We start from the raw sequence: 21,110 nt of genomic DNA on the forward strand, positions 1-21,110 counted from the left end.
TTTATACCTAGTTTAGTGAGCTTATCTATAATTCCAGAGTGGGGGATGGTGTTGAAAGCCTTGGGGAGATCTAGATAAGCTGTGTGAACCATTGTACCCTCATCTATGGCTTTGGTGACTGCTTCAAAGAAGTCAATCAGGTTTAGGAGACATGATCTGCCTTTTACAAATCCAAACTGAGTAGGGTCCAGAGTTTGGAGATTACCAATGTCTTTGTTTATGAGTTCCACGATGATACATTCCATGGCCTTGCAGACCAGGCTCATCAGGCTAATGGGGCGGCAGTTCCCAGGGTCCGTCGTGGCTCCCCCTTTGTGGAGTGGGATAACTGTCATGGTGCGCCATTCAGTGGGTACAAAGCCTGAGGTGAGGCTATGATTGAACATGGTTCTTAGGTAGGGTGCCAGTTCATTCTGTAGTTCGTGTAGAACTCAGCCTGGGATATTGTCAGGTCCCATGGATGCTGTGTTCTTGGCTTTGGAGAGTGTGTTTTTTACCTGCGTAGCTGTGATTATAGGAACTTTGCATTCTTCCGGTATAGAGATGGGCCCTCTAGGGGGTGAGAGGGGGGTAAAGTTAGCACTGAACCTATCTGCTAGGATGTTGGCAATATCAGTTGGTTCTGTATATTTAGTGCCATTATGCTGTAACTCAGAGCAGATCTGAGTGTTCCCATTTAGATTCTTGACATAGCTATAGAATGCTTTGTGGTTGTCTTTAGAGTCAGTGGCAATTTTGTTTTCGTAACTAGCTTTGGAGGATTTTATGAGGGATCTCAGATTCTTACTGAGGTTGACCAGGGAGTTCCTCCAGTCATGGGATTTTATTCTTTTTTTCAACAGTTTCTTTCTTCTGTTGTAGAGTTTGTTTATGGCAGAGGACCACCAGATTGGCTTCCTTTTTTTGGAGGATAACACCTTGGTTCTATTAGGGATAGCATGATCCATGCACTCGTGTAAGTGCTTATAAAGTGCATTTGTGTAGGATTCGGCGGTTATACCTCTGTTGTCTGTCTGCATGGGTGTCATGAAGTTTGCCACTTCTGTCTTAAGAAGTGTAAAGTTGGCTTTTGAGAAGTTTTTTACGATGGTTTCCCTAATTGGGGCTGGGGGTGGGATGTGGATGTCTAGGCTGATTAGCTTGTGGTCGGATCTGACCAACGAGGAATTGACCTCTGGTGTGGAACACCGGTTTTCCATGTTGGTAATGACCAGGTCTAGGATATTGCTGCCCCTGGTGGGGGTGTGAATAAGTTGATCCAAGGCGTTGGAATTTATGAATTCTAGAAAACATTGAGCAAAAGAGTTGGTACATGAGTAGTTTTCCCAGTTAGTGGTGGGGTAGTTGAAATCGCCCATTGTTAGGGTGTTGGGTTGTACCCTAATACTTTCCAGTGTATCAAGAAATGAGGAGTGTGAATCCTGGGGCATGGTGGGGGGTCTGTAGCAAGCTACAATTTGGATTGCGGTCTTGCCCAGAGTTAGTTGCACTTGGATAATCTCAGATGCATTATGCTGTGCAACTAGCCTGGAGGTGTGGATATCCTTAATGAATATGGACACGCCTCCGCCTTTAGTGCTTCTTTCTGGGTTAGGTAGCTGAAAGGTGTGGTATGAATTGAAGCCTGGTAATGCAGGGGTGCTCGCTGGAGCTTTGAACCAGGTCTCTGTCACTGCACAGATGTCAATGTTCTCCATTTTAAGGAGTGCCTCGAGTGAGTGCATTTTGAGGTTTAGACTTCTAGCACTGAGTAACATTACCCTCAGAATTTGTAACATTGTAATAATTGGCCATGTTATTTACTGTTTTGTTTCTCATACCCTTGGAGCTTTTCTCCACAGGCCTCCGCTGAAAATGGGCCTTTTGGCTCAGTCAGACTAACCTGGTTAACAAATGTTAATAAAATAAATAAATAAATATACCACACCCAGATGTTGGTTATTACTGTAATGTGGAATGTAATGTAAGATGCTTGTCACAATTTGAAAATAATTAGGGTACTAAAAAAGGGCAATAATAGAGAACATTTGACCGCAGTCGTTTATTTTATTTATTTATTATAATATTTTTTGTATAAAATACTGTCAGAATGTTACATCAGCAGCATAGGTTGACATCTTATAGCAGCTTAAGGAGACTGGAAGAACAGAGGTTTCCTGGCAACAGTCAACATGCAATTGATTTAAAAGGAGGCATGTCACTTCTCTGCTTTTTTATTGTTGTTTTTCCATTTGTAACAGACTGGCAACGCATTAATCCCCTCGCTCTCCATCTTCAAGAAAATACTTGGTGAGGGGATATAATGGATGTTACCCCCCCCCCCCTTACAAATGAAATTAAAGCTCAATCAATCCAATCTATCTTCCTGTCTTTCTATCTATATATCTGTCTATCTAACTGTCGGTCTATCTACATGTCTCTCTACCTATCTATGTCTGTCTATCTACCTGCCCTGAATGTCTAGCTACCTGTCTACCTATTAACCAATCTTTTATAAATTTAAAAATAATGCAAGTAATGCAAATGAAAATAAAAAATGTGCTACCACCACAGCTTGTTAGCGAGCAGCTGACAATTCTGTTTGCCTGCTTGTTCTCATAACCATGTCACTCAGTACTCTGGACCTAGACTTACAACAATTCCAATGATCTCAGTTATAGTACAGAAAAGAAAGGTGCTTATGCTATCGTAAGGAACACCACTATCTGAGATCATTGTTAAAAAAGTCAGAGCTTATGGAATATGCTACTGACAGGGGATATAGAACAGCCAACCTCATACTTTCCCTATACAAAGCTAATAAATGTGCTAGGGAAAAACAAACACGTGAGGCTAAGGTTTGTGGTAACAGCATCAACAGACACAAGAGTGTCTACATCTATTGGGGAGGCTCCTTGTGAAGAGTCTAGTATGGATCTTCTGGTGTCACAGACTTAAACATCAATGATGACAGAGTGATACAAGCTACTAAAGGCTTCCCATAGAATGCAGGAATTTACAGTATGATATCCCAGAAAGGTAAATAGAATCCCTGATGATCATTAGCATAAGCTGACCGAAAAGGTCAGTGAGAACAGTGTCGTAATAGGATCTGAAAGGACAGAAAGGAAAAGGGACTGCAGTCTGGAACTGAAAATGGCCATGTGCAGCAACAGCAGTGGTAGAGAAAATCACAGTTGCAGTGGCAAAGAGCTCATCCCATCATTATGAGACTCCTAGATTACTTCACTGGGGACTTAAAACAGCCTTCAATAGAAAAATTATGTTATTAAAAAACACGTTCTGCTTGGTTTGAAGCTATGGCATGAAAGTGGGAGTCTCCTTAGCTGATCAAGTCTGTGGGACATCCAGTTGTTTTTCACATAAAAATTTAACAAAAAATAAAAAACAACCTGTGTTACTCAATATGGGCTGACCAGATATAGATAGATGTTATTATCATGAAGATGTTAACATTTCCCATGGAATGCTATGAGAGTGTTTTCGTTACAGCACAGGTATATATTTCGCAGTATAGAGGTAGATTTTGATCAGCATTTCTTAGAAAATGCACCAGATATAGAGGCAGAATCCTCAGCAGTCTAATTATTCTAGAAGCGTGTAGCACCAAAACCCGCATTAGATCTTATGAAATCATCCCTTGCAGTGGCTATACCATCCATCCATCCACCTTGAAGGTTTTTATGACTTGCATGTAGGCAGTCATAGTGAACAATGTGACTGCAGTTTGGTAAGGGTACGCAGGCTGCTGAAAGGGAAGCTTAGCACATTCTGCTAGTACAAAAATGGCACTATAAAGTAAACTCAGTGTTCTTTAAGAATGTTTAAACAAAATATTAGGAAAAAAAATTCTGACTACAGCATCATCTTCTAAGATCAGGATTTAAACGTGACCTTTTGTCACTGTGATGTAATGATGGAGTGGATGGATCTGTCATTGCATCCTGCATCAGAGTTATCATTTGTTTACCCTCACTTAATATATTCATTCCACCATGAATGAACTTAATATACCTACCCAGGAAACATAAATTCTAATTTTCAGGAATATTTCTTTGTTGTAAACAAGTTAAACTTTATTGTGTTTTCTCTATGGAAAAGAAACACAGATATTATCCCACACTACATATGTACAGGTTTCCATCATTCAGAAAGTAACAGCTGCCAGAGTCCATCTCATAAAGCAACAGCTAATATGTTTGTACATATCCAGTAATGTTCATATAAAAGTTTAATTCAATGAGAGTAATCTTCCTCAAATACAGAATGTGCCTGCTAACTTCTGGTGTTATACACCCCAAAGGCACAAAGTCCTTAAGATATCTGTTTCACTAAAAATAGTTGCACTGTCAGTGGGATGACGTATGTAAAGAATGAATAAACATAATTTGTCTGGCCAGAAAGAAGACAGTTAGGTAATAACAAATTTTTAAAAATTACAAGAAGTATGCAGATGTACAAATTACATTAAACTTTAGAAACCATGAGGGCCACATATTGAATAAATCCTACTCTGTTTTTCCCTTGAGAGTAAACAAGCCTTTTTTTTAAATCAGTACGATACCCTTGAGGCCAGCAGAGGCCATGTTATTGAGACATCAGATATATTCTGTCATTGAATCTCCTGTTTTCAGCAAATAGTTTTATTTCATGTGATCTGCATCCTGTTTAAGCCACTGACTTTTCCAGCCCTTGGTCCTTAACAAAGAGTCAGGGATATTCACAGTTTTCAGGAAGTTGTTACCCTTGGTGAAGAGCAAGAAAGCTGATGACTTCCCTCATTATATTTTGGGTGACAGATACTGACAGCATTTCAAAAGTCCACAACCTGCCAGCTTTGCATTTATGTAGATGTTAAGTGCAATGCACTGAATGTTTCTGTTTTATATGACAGAAGGAGAGATCTTTTCTTACAGTTTTTAATAACAATTGCTCCTTTCATCTGCAGAAGATGTCATTTGTGTGAGTCAGTTTTAGGTGGAGTGAGTCCATTTTAGGTGGAGTGTTGCCAGTTTCTCTGCAGTAGCTAACTGCTTCATAAATTAGACTAGGCTCATTGCTAGTTTTAGTAAATTCTACATTTTCATAGTTCCTCTCTTCCTGTTTCTCTTGATCCACTTTGCCCTCCACCCTTTCTTTGCAAGTCTGTCTGATATTTTCAGTGTCTCTTTCATTCACGTTTTCATTTTGCATGGATTCTTGAGGAGCTCTACTGGCTTTCTCAGGACTCTGTTCTAACTTGTTTTCCTCCTCCCTGGGTTCTTCAACCATAGCATCGGTTCTGGTTATATTTTTCCGTAAGATAGATGCAGAGGGACCAAGAGATTTCTTCCCTGAATTACCACTGGAAGCTTCCTGTAATTTGGCAATAACAGACGTGACATTAGGAGATAAACGGGAGGATTTCGAATTCAAGTTGGACTTCCTCCAACTTTCTGCAGCTAAGGTTGGTACCTCCAGGCTGTTTCTTTTAAAAGTTTTCTCTAGGATTAGAGACCTTCTAGGTGGCTTAGAGATGGTTTCTGTATGAGGCCTCTGTTTTAACTCTTCCTTAGGATTTAACATGATTTTCTGTAGGCTTCCTAAGCGTTTAAGGGCAGCTTGAACTCTTCCATCAGAACATCCTTCAGGGCCTAGGCCAGGTAAAGAAGTCCTTCGAGTTTTCCCTACTGTTACATATACTGTTGATATTTTTTTCTCATTTGCATTTCCCTTTGGTGCAGCTACCTGAGTGGAATCATCTGTCTTCAGTGAATGTGGGAGAACTTTTTTGGCATTAGATATGGTCCGTCTACGACCTGCAGATGTTTCTTTGAGTGGAAGTTTGCCAGTAAGAGTCTCCTCTTCTTGACTTGTTTCTGCTATCTCATTGCATTCATATAACTGGCTGGACATATGGGGTTCCTCTCCAGGTGTAGATGCTAATTGGATGCTGGAGAGTTTGGAGAGTGCCCAAGAGGTCTTAGATTTCCGAGAGGCATTTGGAGTTTCAGTTGTCTGACACACCTCTGGGCCAAATTTGGTTCCTTCTGCAAAGGAAACTGAAGGCCTCTTTGCTTTAGCCATGCTAGATGTCCGAGGGATAGGAAATGGCTCAGAAACATCATCACTGTTGAATGAGGCTATATCTGGGAACATATTACATTTTGAGCTGTTTTCCTGAAATTCCCCTCCTGTGACTCTCAAAACACCTGCAAGAAAGAATAGAAATATTATCCTGCTATGATTCTGTTTGCAGTGAGTTTTCACACAAGATATATTTTTGCATAAAAATCTGCCTATTTTTTTAAACATGTCCTTACTTTGGCATTTTTGCTTTCAGTTTCAGCTCCACACGTTTGACTCAGAGTGGTCTAAAAGTTACAGTAGTTACCTGTGAATTTGCTTGGCTTAACTCAGTAGACCTGAGCTTGATTTCCACAACCTCCTCCTGTATGCTGTTAGACTTCAAGACAGGTGTTTAAGTTCTGTAAGAATTTCTGGTTACTTCTAATAACAGTCATATTAACATGCCAATATAAGAAAATAAAAGCCCCGCTGAGTCTGCCAAAGTGTTTCACCAACTCCTAATCAGCTGTTACTCCTGTCCCCTTACCCACCTCTTCTTCCACTTGTCCCATTCCTCTATTTACATCATAAGAGAGCATCACACATTTGTTTCAGTAACCCAGACCACATTTCCTAAAAAGTAGTATTTTCATACATTTGTGAATATCACACTACCCAAAGTCACTCAATGTGTCTATGCCTCACTCCTTTTTATTTGTACCACTGCTACATATCCTTCACTTCCTTTCCACCAGCATCGCCTGTCCTCTGCAGTGTGTCCATATTATGTGTACCTACTTCTTCCTTTCCGCAAGGAAATGCAACTACAATGCTATCAGTTCTTCTAAATGATCCAGGTTGCTGTCATCTCTCCCACGTCTCACCCTATCATCGTGGTTGTTCTCCACATTTCCAGCCAGTGCACAATGCCCTTTTCCCCTGAATGATATCCAGGACTGCAAGGAGCATTCTAAGAAGGACCTCACTGTTTCGTATGACTTAGTGTGGGACTCTAATCATACCCATATCCTTTTCTTCCTCAGTTTCCCCATCATAGTATACTCAGTTTATAACTAGGCGACTACCTTCCCATAAATACAAACTTTTGCACTATTTTGCATTAAAGTTCACCCACTTCCCATTTGTTCACCTTGCCAGCCTCAGCATGTAGCGCTGGAAACTAATCCCCCACTCACTGACCACTGAGTCATTTTTGATGCTGCCAGCAAACACCTTTACCTTGACCTTCTACCCCCACTCTGTCAGTCTCATATATGTGGAATACCATGCACCAAGCTCTGTGGGACCCTTCATGTTACTAGTTTTTTTGCTGGACAGGACCCTACTTTTCCCTCTCCTCTGCTTCCTGTGCACCAGTCTTTGCACCAGCCATATAACATTGAATTAATCACAATCTAAGCCTTTGAGCTCTGCTGCAAGCCTCTTATGCAGCACTTTATCAAAAGCATTGATGAAGTCCAGAGGCACTATATCAACTGGGTTCCTCTTATCTCTGTCTATTGTCATCAAGTCACAGAATGGCATCTTAATGGACTCACTAGATTTATGTTGTGGGACACCATGGTGCCTGCTGTTTGGTTCACTTGTATAATGGAAATCTATCAGCAAGTCCTTCACTGCATTTTCTATTATCATAGAGGAACAGATGTGAGATTTTCTAGTCTATAGTTATTAGCCTTCTTTCTCAACCCTGTACAGCTGTGTAAATGGCTGTATAGTGGCTACTGTATGTAGTAGATATAAGCCCAAAACAAACTCTAAAAAAAACCCACACTGGTAGAATCCTAACCTTAATAGGATATATAACAAAAGGATAAAAGTCATGGTTAAAATCAGGAATAGCAACTCCCATAATGATAGGAGCTCTCTAATTAAACTGAAGAGGAAACAATGAGGATTAATTAAGTCCAACAAGACCAGTTATGAAGTCGAGATAGTTGCACAGGCCAATGGTAACCACAGGGCCTTCTACAGGTATGCCCAAAACCTCAAAGGCAGCACTCATCAGTCTGCCGAACTGGTGATCAGTGGTGCCACCTTCAATGAGCTGTATGACATAGCAAATTTGCTGGCTAACAAATTCAGCTCAAACTTCATCCCCACCTCTCTCTTGCTTCCCCCCATGAATTACCAACTAGAATAATGCTCTGAACTGTTAACACAGAGCCAACCCTGGCAACACTTGCTAAAGCCGAAAACACACCTTCAATGGGCCACAATATCCCAGGATGCCTGCTAAATTGCTTGAGACATGACATATCAGGACCACTTGAGTAATTTTTCAGCTATAACTTCAGAACAGGATTAGTAAAAGAGAACAGGGGGCTGCAATTGTTATCCCACTTCACAATGGTGGGTTATTAACTGACCCAAGAAACTGCAGCCCTAACAGTCTGATTAGTCTAATATCCAAAACCATGGAATGAATTATCATGGAAATGATCAACAAAGACATGGGTAACTTTGAGACACTGGATTCAAACCAGTTTGGCTTTGTCAAGGGAAGGTCATGGCTACTAAACCTGGTGGATTTCTTTGAGAAGGTCATCAAGACAATAGATGAGAGGAAAATGGTGCATACTTCCTATCTGGACCTGGCTGAGGTGCTCAATACAATACCCCACTCAGGCATAGTTGACAAACTCACTGATCTGGGCATAAATCCTTACATAACTTGGCTTTTGGACAGGATCCAGGAGGTCAGGTTTGGTGATACCACCTCCACTAAAAGGCCGGTCACTAGTGAGGAGCTCAGGGCCTCATGCTGGGACCACTCCTGTTTAGCACCTACTTCTCAGAGGTAAAAGCTAATGTCACGTGCCTTTAGCTGACCATGTTTACAAATGACTGCAAACTAGGAACTATCATAGATTTCTCCATGACACAAACATCTTACAAGAGGGTCTAAAACAGCAAATAACTGGTGCCATAGTCACGGATTAAAACTCAATGCCAAGAAAAGCATTATAGTGCCTTTTGGGAAAACTGCCATTCAGGATAATTACTCCATTGATAAGACACCCCTAAGAGATGACCCATTAGTTTGGGTTCTGGAAACCTATGTAGACAGTAATTTGGTCTTTGACCAACATGAGGCCATGGTAGTAAGACAACTATTCTATTGTCACCCACTTATAAGTAAAGGCATTGCATTCAGGTCCAAAGAGGTCATAGTATCACTTTATTCTGCTCTTATCAGAGCCATCATTGAGTATAATGCCCCCTTCGGCATGTACCTGACCAGATTTATGCAACACCCACAAAGGTTCCTCACTAGGAGAATCTATGCAATACACACATTGTCCTGTATGGATCGCCTTAAAGCCATATCTCTTTATTCTGTCTCCTACAGATTATTGAGAGGTGATCTAGACCTGGCATACAAGGCACTGTCTGATCCAGCTTTGATGGAGCTTTTGCACATCTGCAAAATGAACAGCATCATAACCACTAGATCCAAGGATTTAAATTTTACTCGTGAGATAAATAAGACATGTTGGCAAAGACAGATATTGTCTCAGAGGAACCCCATGCTCTGGAACAGGCCCCCATCCATTTGAAGTAGAGTCCATCCCTGGCCCTATTTAAACATGATCTTGACCAATTGATGGGAAATTAGAAATTCACCCTTGGTCTGGCCCCATGTCTCTGACAGACAGAGGCAGACAGTACTGCCCAAACTAAAATGCCCCCTACATAACCTCTAGAAATTTCCTGACAAACATACTCCCTCCTAATAAAAGCCCATGATACATAGGGGCACAAATGGGTTGGATTGCATGGCTAGGCTTATAAAGGCCCTAGTGGTCATTAGCCTAGTATACACCTAAGAATCCTGAACCCCACAGTTTAGCGGCATCACTGTTACTTTTTTCCAGCTGAGCAGGGCTACTCTAGGTCTTACGTGGAGACTATTTATTCTAGTAAATAGCCTTTATTTATTCTAGTAAATAGTCTTTCCAGGACTTCGGAATATTCCATAATTGCAAGGATACCTGTCAGGCCGTATGTCTTATCATTTCTTGGCTCCTCACTCCCTTCACTGTCTTTTCTCTGCATGGAGTATGTCAGTCGATCGACAACTAATTCAGCAAATCCCAATAAATCAAAGTAAAGTCAATGAAACAATTGTCATCAACAGTAGAGTTTTTTTCTTCACTGTTGTGTGTTTTTGGAGTAGTTGTATATAAATCTGGGGTTGTTGGAGGTATCCTTCCACGTGGGGGTGGACAGGGACTAGCTCCCTGCAAAAATATGCACATCTGATGTTCAACAAAAGTGGTGTATGTGAGGTTACTTTGTTCTATTCACATTTGCTCAAATAGTTGTCAATGGATGAACCCTATTCCTTCTCTGGCCATCTCAACTGCCCATCTTATGACACTTTTCCCTTTCTGCACTGTTTTCCAGTGTTCTCTTCACTTACAAATATTAGGTTATAAAATTATTTTAGCATCCCCACCTGTTCTCACTCCAGCATCTACCTAGCACCCATCTTGCAGCAGCATCATCTCAGGACTTGCACTTCTGTATCCCCTTTTCTCCTTCTTCTTCTTCTTCTTCTTCCTTTGGCTTTTCCCGGTTAGGAGTCGCTACAATGGATCACCTGTCTGCTCATGATTGGCAGTGGAGTTTTACGGTGTTGAGTTGCCAGCCCGGCACCTAACCTTCCACAGAAGGCACACACACGCATACACTCATGCCTAGGGCCAATTTAGAGTGTCCAATCCACCTACAGCATGTCTTTGGGATGTGGGAGGAAACCGGAGCACCTGGAGGAAACCCACACGACCACAGGGCGGACATGCAGACTCCACACAAAAGGCACCTCAGCTGAGAATCCAAAAAAGGAGTGATACAACTCTGAAAAACCAATAATCCACAAAAAAGGCTTTCACTTCACTGCTGTTGCTCGGAGAGTATATTTCGTCGTTGGACTCTAGTCGTGTGATGCTAAAAAGGTATCTGATGAAGTCCTAATGTGTTGGGACGAAAACGCAGTTTGTTAATAAAAAAGCGTTAATAAATTCAGTGCTGGACTTGAACTCATTCATATTCATTCACGGCAATGTTTTTGGACTGAGATTGTGGCAGTTTTAGTTCCTATACACCTCAGCTGAGAATCGAACCGGAGAACCTCTTGCTGTGAGGCAACAACACTAACCGCTGCACCACCGTGGCCGCCCACTTCTGTCTCCCCTTTTACATTAATTATTTCCCCTGTGCAGGTACTCCACCCCTAGGTAAACTTCCTTTCTTAAATGCACTTACTACTGATTACCTTTACTGTATCATTCATGGTTTCCATGACTGGATCTCCACCATATTTTTTTAGTCTGGTATACTCCTCTTTTTCCTACTCATTTCCATCCCATTTTTTCTGAATCATGGTGGTTGTTTCAATTCTTTCCCTTCCACCTCTTCTGAATGGTACCCATTGTTGCCTCTAGTACTCCTTTTCAATGCACTGCTGTACCTCAGTCACTATTTCTAATTCTCCCAGATTCTGATGTTGCCTACCAGTTCTCATACTTGGTAGTAAGAACACTACTCACCCATAGTCCTAAAACACCATTCCCACAGCCTTTCCCCCCTGCAGTTTAAATATATCACCTTATTTTGACATTATTATTATTAAAAAAGGGGTCCTGTACCTCCAGTCTTCCTCCATCCCTACACATAGGTGAGTATCATATCTAGTGCGTTATTCTACCTTACCTGCATCCTACATTTCTGTTCAAGCCTGTTATGAGAGTTTTCATGCGGTCTTTCCTCATTCCTTATCCTAGAGTAAGCACCATCATTACCCAAGTTCTTACCAGGCTTACTAGTCAGACAGCTCTCAAATGTCCATGGTTTTGCTGAATGTCTCAGATTTTTCCTCATATTTTTGGTCTGTGGCATTTTTAGCACAGCATGTCTTGACATTTACTGATAATAATAATAATAATGAGGTGGACTTCATGAAATTAGCCTGCCACTTCCAGATTAATATCTGATAAAGGGTTCCTTGCAGTTGTGGTCTTACTTGACTTCGCAAAGATCTATGATCTTGGAGACAAAGACCTACACTTAGATTTCAAGTCAGTGTACACTGCAAAAATGGAGCTACATCAAAGAATGACTACAGATAAATGATGTCTCACAAATACAATTTTCTCTCACTGTTGGTTCCACTATCTTTTATTTTGAAGTACTACTGTCAGTAACTGCTTTATTTTACTGACTATATATGGGTCTACTTCACTTCACCTAAATCTAATTTGACCGACATTCATTTCAGAGAGACCAAATCACCTAAAACCCATTTCACCGACACTCATTTTACTGACATTTAGTAGTGGCAGTGTGTAGAGTACTGTAAGGCAAGTAAAAGGAATACGTCTTCTTCCTCATTGTAGTGTGATTCTGGAGTTAGTATATATAGTTGGGGGGGTGGGGGGCACAGCCCCCACACTGAGGGTTGTGGGAGGAGTAGCCCCCCACCTAGTTTGGTTTTATATTGTCTGGTTTGGTTTTATATTGTCCGGTTTCTGTTAAGAGGGTAAGTAAGTAGTGTTTAAGTATTGGAAAGAGTTACTCATAGGTGCTGGAAGTCTACATGTCTATGGTTTAAAGTGTAGTAGTTTGAAATTCAGCATTATCACTTGTTGGTGAAATGAGTGTCAGTGAAATGGCTTTTAGGTAAAGTGAACTGTAGGTGATTTGGTCTCTCTCAAATGAATATCAGTCAAATAAGTTTTAGATGAAGTGAAGTAGATATATATATATATATATATATATATATATATATATATATATATATATATATATATATATATAAAGATGTGTGTGTGTGTGTGTGTGTGTGTGTGTGTGTGTGTGTGTGTGTGTGTAATGTACTGGATCGAATGATCAGCTACACACATATAACTGACATATCAATGTTGAAACAACAAAAATTGACATGTTCTGTGTGTGGTTTGGGAATTTAGCCCGGAGTGGACTAAACAAAACACAAGTGTTTATGCGGGGGGGGGGGTAAACCGTCCTGCACCTCCCACATCCTCTGCTAATTATATATACTAACTCCAGGATTACACAGTCCCTGTGGAAAGGGACTATTCCCCTATCTTGGGATTGTCAATCCTGCAAACTTGTTTTTGTCGCCCAAATGGTGTTGACCAAACAGGTGTTGATGTCCCTATACATGCACTCTTGTTTCATAAACCATATATATGTTTTAATGCTGCATCTAAATCTAAATTCAAATTGGTAAGGAGCATAATGATTCCATTACATTCCTGGAAGAAATCTTTAATGAAATGCAGGCTGCTCTGCTAGTTTAAGTGTGAATGTGCAGAAAACACAAAGTTGGATTAAGTGATGGAAATGCAGTCTGACCCAGGCTTTTGTTCAGTAAACTGTAGTCATACAAGGCAAAAGCTTGCATTTAGCAAAATGCAGAAGTGAAAGATCTGTGTTATCAGGGTTACAAATTCAGCTACATGGAGGAGTTTCTTCTGAAATGTATAGGAAACAGCAGCAGTTTGATGAAGCAGTCCTAAAGTGACACCAAGTGGGGCCCAAGCTTGGATGGTATATCCTCCAGTACCCCAAAGTCTTGTAGCAGGAAAAGAGTTGTGTTTTTCTAGAACTGGAGGATTCCCTTGAGCGCTGTCTCCATTAGTTGCTGAACAAGCTATGCTAATGGGTAGCATTCTAGTTGGAATCAAAGACTGGAATTCCAGGGAGTTGTACTGGTTGAGGGGTCTGGTGAGACTATATCTCCCACAAATATTCTGATGGGCATAGGACTTGATACCTTTCCTTACAGATGGTCTTAGATGAGAAGTGGCAAAGATATGAGAAACAGACCCTCAACAAGCTAGATCCCCACTAAAAATCAGACAGCTTGATGAATAGTAAAGGAGGGGCATAGCAGAGAGATGAGTATTAGATAGGAAATAAAGAGGAAATGGTTAGTTGGAATAAAAAGCCAGCAGATGGTGAAAGTGATACAAAAAGTGAGTTTTTTTCTAGAGGAAGAGAAACCCTGAGGTTTACAACTATGATCTGAAAGGTGAGACTGTATAGTGGTGTGTGGATAGTCACTGTTTAGTAATTGCCACTCTGCATGCCTTTCTGAATCTTGCCTCCTCACGGACTGTTGATGGTGATCAGCTAGTTGAATGGTGTGGGTGCTGTGCCATGATGACTAAGACTTTTTTGCAATTTACATTGAGGTGGGCAATGTGGGGAACCCATATCAAAAATTAACCAGGGTGTGTGGGATGGTCTCCCTCTTCAACATACAGTATGGCTTGCATCTGAAGTTCGCAGGCCCTTAACCCAGAAACAAGACTGAGTCTTCTGCTTGCTTATGTTTTTTCATGGTGAATAGAAGGAGTGACTAGACAATGGCTCTCCTTATGGGGAATTCAATGGATAGATTATGGGAAATTGCAGGTAACTTGGACATGCCTCAGAGACTAGATGATGTATTACAACTGGCTTTGCCCTGTATTATAAAACATGTTATATGTGGTGCTGGGAAGGGTATTCCACTATGTACATAGTGAACTAACAAAATATTACCTGTTTTTTATTTATATTATTTAGAAAGGTGATAAGTCACTGTTAGTATTCTGTTTTTTGTATATTCTACTGGGTTAAGCTCTGGCCCTGTTAATTTACCTGGCTACTGAGAAAAGGTACTGCTAGAAGTATGTGCCACCTTGAACAGGTGAGGGGGTATTTTATCCTAACAAATGGCCTGGCACATGTGAGAGCCATGGAAGTCTGATCATAGCTAAATGCCCAGAATGTAATCATGGTAAATGCTGTTATTGTTCTGGGAAAGACAATGCAACTTTGCAGTTTTTATCGGATGAGTAACACTGAATCATGACTGGTTATTGCCTAGCTACTATCTGATCTGTGCTCTGCCCTGCTAGGCCCATGAGGAACTTTTTGGAAGTGCAGTGTTATATGGTAGGTGTGCCATGATGGTACTAGGCAGAGCTGCATGTGCTAAAAGAAGCAATCAATTCATGGGTGTTAGGATGGAGTTTGCATTTGTAACCTTGCTTTGATAAGCAGTATTAATGGAGGGTACTTTCTTATACTTAAAAATGTATTCTATGTATGAATGTTTGTATTTGCAATATCATGTGTGTTTGATATGTTCTGTTAAATCAAATTTGTGCATTGTTATGCAGAATTGGAAGCATGGAGGAATGCCCCCCCACACTCAGAATCTGGGGGCTGCATGGGGGTATGGAAATTATGAAGCCAGTCGACAGAAGCTGGTTGACGTTTTTTGTATAGAGGTATTTAAGCACTATACCATGTTAGCTTAGTTCAGGGGAAGTGCTATCGTTCTTTGCATTTGTTCCTAAAAGATAAGAAGAGAAATTTTGTTTTGAGGCAGTGTCTATGTGGGGCACTTGAAAAATGAGACCAGTGGTTCTTAGGCTGGCAAAAGATCCCAGATTTGTGGTGAATGTGAGGCAAAATGTTCTGTACATTAAGAGGAAGAGGATTACTCTTTACATAGAATATGGAGTCAGTCAGTACTGAGCAATGTGCTACTTTGGAGAAGTGTATCTAGTGCATGGCAGTATGTGACCAGGCAGTACCATCAGGTGAGGTAATGATGGAATGGAGTACTAAAAGGTGAGCAAAAACAACAACAACAGTGAGTGAAAAAATTAGACTTCTAAGAAGGCTGCACACTGATCAACATCTTAATTTCAGCTATCCCAGAGTAAAAACAGAAACTGAGAAAAAGAAGCGTCATTGAAATTGTTTTTTGGGTAAATTTCAGTTACTGGCTAGTTAAGTACACTGCCTGAATGCAAAAAAAAAAAAAATGAAAAATTGAAAGAAAATCAGCCTGAAATGCTGAACACTGACTGGGAAGGATTCTGCAGAAGTCAAAAGTATTGAAAATTTAAAACAGCAGAGCATTTGTAGAAAATTATTATTCACTGTACACTGGGCAGAATAGAAGCAAAATTATCACAGCAAGAGAATGTCAAGAGGTAGATGTGAGATTCAAGTTGCTACTTATCCAGCTGTTCAGATTATTTTTCCTGGAAAATCAAAGTCATTTTTTTTTTATTTAACAAAATGTGAGCCAGCAAGCAGAAGAGGACAGTAATGTTCATAGAAGGACTTTGCCAGTGAAACATTTTCCAATGTTCCAAAGGAAAAAGCTCAAGAGACAGAAAAAAGCACAGGAGTTGACTATAAGAATCAGAAGTACCTTGAACTTGAATTAGAGTCTGGTGTTGGGAAATGGGGATGAACTGGAAGAAGACCAGCAACAATGATATTAGTGAACAAATGGGAGACTGTAAAGCATCAATCAAATTTGAGAAATACGGCTTTGCAAGAAAAAGTGGCTGAAAATGACTGGATTGTATTTGACTTTGTTAAACCTGTGGTGGAATGTAAAGCATATACCGGAATTTATGTCATTAATGTTTAGGAGAATACTAGAAGGTAGAGTAGGTATCTGTAAGTAAAACAATTTTTGTTGTTTTTAATATTTGTATAAAATATTTAATTATATAAACTGTATGTACACTAAAGCAGTTTTGTGGAATGTATAGTCAGGGGTATTTTAAATGTGAGGGAGTCTTTTCAATTACTGTTATATGTGCTAAATATAATAAAGTAAACAAATACTTTTTAGTTGTAAGAAATATAGGCTTTACAGTATAACAATAGATGAAAGGCTGGACAAAAGTAAATTAAATGTTAATATGCTGTGATATTGGCCTGTTGGATGGGGTATAAACATTCACAGATTATATTATATGTGAAATTAAGATATTTTCTTTTATTTTTACAAGGGTGAAAGTCCAGATTAATGTCTTTGGCCTAACAATAAACAAGAGTTTTTTCCTAAGCAAGTAGGGTTTACAAATAAGACAAAATTATGAAAGCCATGAAAAACAACAAATTTCTTACAACTGCAAAGTTATTAGCTTAATTTTATTCCATTAGCAAATGTTCAGTGGGAGTAAGAAGTCTACAGCTGAAGGCAGCTATACATTAAGTTCTGAGTGAAATTGTAAACATTCATTGCCTAGAACTTTTTCCATGGAAATGAGCTGTCTGCTGGTGCAAGCAATTAATATTGAAAGTTCTGAGCATTCTTTGCTAGAGGAAATGCAAAATTTAAAGGTACAATGGCAGACAGTTCCCTGGGTAAAATAACTAGGCTTGATAATATATAATTTTTATTTAACAGGGACATTTGCATTTAATTGAAATCTTCAACACACATCCAATAACTGTTTCAGATAATGCACCAATAAAAACTAAGATAAAAATGCAGCCTTACTACTTTAATGAATTTAATAAAACACTCAAGTGTACAATTTCATTTTATTTAAAGATAGCCAGTGCATCTTTTCTTAGGGCTAAAGCGTAATGTTTTCTGAAAGCAAGCAAACTGTTTTTCACCTGTAAGAGGTGAATAGAGATAAGAAAAGAACAGAAAATAATCAGTTTAAGTGGAAACATAGGCTGTGATAAAAATGCAGGGTGATGAATTAAAAACAAGGCACTGGTGCTTTCCAACCTACCTGTTAAAAAGAGAGGAACAGATGGTATTCCTGTGGAAGTTTGGAAGTTAAGAAAGAAGGAAAGAAGATGAGAAGATTTTGTTTTTTTATTTTTTTAAAGGAAAAGGAAACATCACACAACAAATTGGGCTGTGGTGGTGTGGTGGCTGACATTAATTAATAATCAATCACACAGTTCATATTCATACATTCAATATTTCAATTTTCAACCATGATGATAAAGTGTTTATGTCTATAGCCAAAAGAATGCCAAATGTGTTGCCAAGAGTAATAGATATGGATCAGTGTGGTTTTGTGAAGGGATGGCAAACATTTGACAGCATCAATAGAACAATGACAATCTAGAGGGAAACAGAATATAAAAATACTGTTGTTGGTGGGTCTTGATACAGAGAAAGCATTTGACACAGTAAGCTGGGATTTTATGAGTAGGGCAATGGAAGCATTTACATTTCCTGATACAATAATATTAATTAGGAGGATATATGAAGGATCAGAGGCAATAATTAAAGTGAGAAGGTTCCTCTTTGATAAATTGTGTTTCAGCTGAGGAACCAGAGAAGGTTGTCCTCTTTTCGCCTTTGTTATTTTCTTTCTATTGAGAGACACTGGAAAAGACAATAAGGGACTCAGAAATACAAATATATAATTTGTATGATAATAAATAACTGTTGGCTTTATTTTCAGATTGTATTATTTCTTACCTGATAAACCCAAAAAGTGAATTTCAGTGATGTGGAATATTTTGAGACAGTTTCAAGTCTTTCTGGGATATGAAATTGCTGAAGATAAAACAAAGACTGTAGCTGTAAATTATGTACCCACTTATGAATTGGTTCAGCAATACTTGTTTATTATGGACATGGATAGTAAACTATCAGCAATGAAAATGTTTTAGCTCCTTTAATTTTATATATAGTTCAGGTATATTTTTATCAACATGAGGATAAGTTGTGGGCAATAATAAATAAAGTGTTGAAGAAACGTATCTGGGACGGGAAGAAGTCAAGAGTTAAATGTGATATGTTGATCCTTCCAACAGAACAAGGTAGTTTAGTATTACCTGATTTAAAGGGATGTTTTACAGCTACACAAGTAAGTCTCATATACATAACGCAAGCAGAAGGTTATAATTAAAAATGGAAAGGGATATGATGAAGCAGGATGGAAGTTCAAGAAATAAAGAGAGAGAGTGAGTGGGATTTTGGATGTGGATCTTTAAGGAGAATAAGAACAGCCATACATAATATTATATTCATAAAGTAGCATAATGTGTTATAAGAACTAAGCCAACACAAGAAAGGAGAAAAATGATTTGCCAATGGGGTGACTGCAAGTAGGAGTACATAAACTTGGCTGGGGGATGGAATTTACTGGCAAAAACTGGCAAAGAAACCAAGATATTGGGAGCAAATAACTAGAAGGGAAAGGCAATAGAGTAGAATGAGGCCAAAAAGATGATTAGACTGCAGGCACTGCAGGAACTGCTTTTCCTACCAGAGATTGATATCAGATTATAGATAAAGAGAAAGGGATAGGGGAATCTTAATTGAAAGGCTTGTTCTAGTGGGGGGTTTAGTCAAATATAAAACAGAAGCTGCTGTTAAAAAAGGGATAATTAGCAGGGCATATAAAATATTGCAATGTAACTATAAGAATCAATCAGAAGAGGTAAGAAAAGACTGGGAAAGAGACAGAAAAAGCAACTTACAGGAAAACAATGGTAGGAAATATGTATTGCTCCCAAGTATGCAACAAAGTCTAGAAGGTTTAGGATCTTTGCTTTGGAGTATCTGCATAGGTATTTTTTATACCCCAATCAAACTTCATAGAATTTTTCCTCTGGTAGATACCAAATGTTGGATGTGTGATTGGAAAGAAAGGGATAACTATGAACATGTGTTTTGGGAATGTAGTGAGATAGAAGATTTTAAAAACTGCCTACAGAGTATTCTGTCAGAAGTATTGAGTAAGCAAATGACTGTGGAAATGATTTTTTGAGCTAGAAAAAGAAGTTATGTCTTACCATAACATTCCATCTGTATTGTTGATCCTCATTTAGTCATTACATGTGGGTAGTCGGTTCTGACCTCGGAACCAAGCCGGCCATCTTCCAAGCTCGAGCCAGCTACAAACTCCCGAGCTAAGCTCTTACCCAGAATTCCCCTCTCCCTGTTACCTCAGATTGAGTTTGCAAGTCAAAAGAAGGTAGAGGCTATCTCTGATCAAATGACCTAACAGAACCGGATGGTGAGATCCACTAAAAGCCCCAGGAGGGGGAAGGAGGGAGGGTCGTAATGACTGAACGAGGATCAACAACACAGATGGAACATTATGGTAAGACATAACTTCTTTATCTGATATTGTTAATCCTCGTTCATTCCTTATGTGTGGGACAGAGTCCCCAGCTACCTTTATTCCTGGGAGGGTCTCATGGAAGGACATTCCTGAGCACCATAGAACCAAAAGATGCTCTTCTCCTGGAGGCCAAATCCAACTTGTAATGATTGATGAAGGTATGAGGACTAGCCCAAGTTGCAGCTGCACAAATGTCATGTAAAGAGGCTCTGGCATGGAAGGCAGCAGAAGTTGCCACCGACCTTGTAGAATGAGTCTTTATGGTAGTAGTTAATGGGATATTATGTTTTCTATAAATTAAGTTTATGCAGTCTTTTAGCCATTTAGCCAATGTGACCATAGCAACAGCACACCCTAATCTAGGTCCAGAATAGGCCAAAAATAACTGGTGTGATTTACGAGAAGCCTTAGTCCTGTTCAAGTAGAAAAGAATTTGCCTGTGAATATCTAGGGTATGTAGGCAATACTCTCCGCTGCTTGAATGATTGGGGAAGAAAACTGGCAATTCAATGGTTTGATTAATGGATATTTCAGAGATCACTTTTGGCAGAAAGGAAGGATTAGTTCTCAATGACACTCTATCTCTTTGAAAAATCAAATATGGTCTCTTGATGCATAAGGCTTGAAGTTCAGAGATACGTCTGGCAGAAGTAATGGCAACCAAAAACAAGGTTTTCCATGACAAATATTTGAGGTCGCAAGAAGAAGCTGGTTCGAAAGGTGGCATTGTCAAAGCTTGTAGGACTAATGACCGGTCCCATGGTTGATTAGGTTCTCTAAAAGGGTTATTTAGATGATTCACACCTTTTATGAAAGTCTTGCATAATTTGTGTGACATAAGAAAAGAGTCTTGGACACCATCATGAAAATTAGATATTGCGGCCAAATGAACTCTAATGGTAGAGGCAGATAGACCGGATTGAAACAGGGTAGACAGATATTCCAGTACTATTGACACTGGTGCTGAAAAGGGATCTACCTGTTTTTCTTTCAGCCAAATAGTAAACCTTTTTCACTTGCTGAGATATGCAATTCTGGTGGAAGACTTATGAGATGCAATAAGAATATCATGTACTGGCAAAGAAAGATCATTCTACCTGACAA

At 39.5% G+C, this 21,110-nt stretch overlaps 1 protein-coding gene across 1 annotated transcript in view; it reads right to left on the reverse strand.

The window, feature by feature from the left end:
* Positions 1 to 4,010: 4,010 nt before the first annotated feature.
* The window catches only part of SCARF1 (scavenger receptor class F member 1), a 509,524-nt gene continuing 492,424 nt past the window's right edge, over positions 4,011 to 21,110 (reverse strand). The window contains exon 11 of the mRNA XM_044054355.1: positions 4,011 to 6,191. Within this exon, the coding sequence (XP_043910290.1) occupies positions 4,939 to 6,191 (1,253 nt within the window). The 3' untranslated portion in view covers positions 4,011 to 4,938. The remainder of the gene's footprint in view (positions 6,192 to 21,110) is intronic.

Source organism: Protopterus annectens, chromosome 13.part0 (genome assembly GCF_019279795.1).
Source record: "Protopterus annectens isolate FY-2018-M chromosome 13.part0, PAN1.0, whole genome shotgun sequence".
Classification (NCBI taxonomy): Eukaryota; Metazoa; Chordata; order Ceratodontiformes; family Protopteridae; genus Protopterus; species Protopterus annectens.